This window comes from Mandrillus leucophaeus, unplaced genomic scaffold, assembly GCF_000951045.1.
Source record: "Mandrillus leucophaeus isolate KB7577 unplaced genomic scaffold, Mleu.le_1.0 Scaffold672, whole genome shotgun sequence".
NCBI classification, from domain to species: Eukaryota; Metazoa; Chordata; class Mammalia; order Primates; family Cercopithecidae; genus Mandrillus; species Mandrillus leucophaeus.
Window position 1 is genome coordinate 688,744 of NW_012107275.1, and position 1,856 is coordinate 690,599.

General features: G+C 65.3%; 2 protein-coding genes across 2 annotated transcripts in view; one reads left to right on the plus strand and one right to left on the minus strand.

Annotated features, from left to right (window-relative positions):
* MRPL20 (mitochondrial ribosomal protein L20) overlaps positions 1-1,856 on the minus strand; it is a 33,007-nt gene that overhangs the window by 22,394 nt on the left and 8,757 nt on the right. The window lies entirely within an intron of this gene.
* Positions 671-1,856, plus strand: part of TMEM88B (transmembrane protein 88B) — a 7,987-nt gene continuing 6,801 nt past the window's right edge. Inside the window, exon 1 of the mRNA XM_012001992.1 lies at positions 671-925. Within this exon, the coding sequence (XP_011857382.1) occupies positions 671-925 (255 nt within the window). The remainder of the gene's footprint in view (positions 926-1,856) is intronic.

Genomic DNA, 1,856 nt, shown 5'->3' on the forward strand with positions numbered 1-1,856 from the left:
AAAAAAAAAAAAAAGAAATGATGGAACACAGGTTCTTGTCCTGGAAAATCTGCCTTTCCTCTGCTCGGGATGGCTGCGTTCAGACACGAGGGTGCCTGTGGTCCCTGGCTGCCTGCTGAGTGCCTGCTGTGTACAGGCCCCACACCTTACAGCTCACGCGCATCCCAGGTGCCCTCTCATCCGCTCTGAGACACAGGCAGAGGACACTGACAAGGTGTTCAGATGAGGGAGCAGTGCGGCTGGGGCTGGGAAATGGGGTGGGGGGCCGGGCTCCAGGTGGCAGCTACTGATGGGGCAGCTGTCAGAGTCAATCCCTTTGAAATGAAGTCTTTGTGTGGGGGGAGCTGCAAAGGGGGAGGGCGGGACAGGGAGGGAGGAGGCCCTGGTGGGAAGGGCCCCGCAAGGCCTGCCCAGAGCACCAGGATCTGGCTGGGACTGGAGACTGGCGCGGCTGGAGCTGCAGCTGCCTGGCAGAGGGGACACTGAGGTGGGGGTGTGGCTCTGGGACAGACATCAGGGCAGGACATCCCTAGCAAGGGTCCACGGTCTGGCTGGGAGATGTGGACTAGCTGCAACGTGGGGCGGGGTTAAAGGTCTTCTAGGGTGGCCCTGGGGAGCACAGCTCTGCACCTGAACACCACCCTGGCCGCAGGCCTGCAGCTTCAGGAGCATGAGTGAGCAGGGAAGGGAGATGGAGGAGGAGGAGGGAGGCGGTGCTTCGGACACAGCGCCTATGCTGCCCCAGGGACCTCCTGACCACCAGGCCTCAGCCCTGCCGTGCCCAGGGTGGCCGGGGCCCCTGCTGCTGCCCGGCCGGCTGGTGGCCGGGCTCCTGCTGCACCTCCTGCTGCCCGCCACAGCCTTCCTGCTGGTGCTCCTGCCCGCAGCGGCCGTCGTCTACCTGGGATTCCTGTGCCACTCGAGGGTGAGCCTGTGCCCCATGGGCGGGAGACTAGCTGGGATCCTGGGGAGTGGGCGTGCCCTGCGGCTGAAGGCCACTGTGCCCCTTTCCAGTATTGCCCCTTGTCCTCGGAGACACATGTGCCCCTACCTGGCAGCCCCTTCTTCTCCCAAGCACCCCCACCAGCCACGGCCAAAAAAGAGCTTTTGTTTTTCACCCAAGGGACAGCTCTGTCCCCACCCCAAGGCCTCCCGGCCTTGTACCAGGGGCCACCAGGGCCTGGACAGCTGGGTGGGGGTGGGGAGAGAACGGGGTTCCAGGAAAAGAAGATGAAAATGTTGTCAAGTTTCACTAACGCACAGCCCCCCGTCCCTCCAACACACACGGCCCCTCCCAGGCCCTCCTGCCAGGGCGGGGCTTCCCCCCTGTGGAGTGGGCTGTGGCCTGGTCTGGGGGCGGGGGTTCAGGCAGATGGCCCCGAGCCCCTTTCTGTTGGCATGGGGGATGGCGCCAGCTGGTGATGGGACGGCGCAGGGGGACAGAACACGGCAGTGGGCGCTTTTTCTGAGCCTCCCCTCAAGGGACCCTGCTCGGCCCTTTACCTGCTGCGTCCCGGATCTCCCGTTCACCCCTCAGCACTGCCTGGCCCACAGCGGCCCGCCCCTCCCCTCTCTCCGCCCCGCCCCTCCTTCGCCCAGGCCCTAATCCTTCATCCCTCCATCTCCCCCTCCCTCTCCCCACCCTGCTCAGCCCGCCCCGGCCCCTCTATCGCCCCGTCCCTGCTCTTTCATCTTCTCTATCTGCCACTCCTCTCTCCCGCCCTGCACCCTTCCATCTCCTGTTGCCGCGGCCTAGCATCCTTTCTCCCACCCCGCTCCCTCTCCCCTCCCCTCTCCACCCTGCTCCAGCCCACCCATCCCTCACCGTCCGGCCCTCACCGCCCCTTCATCACCCT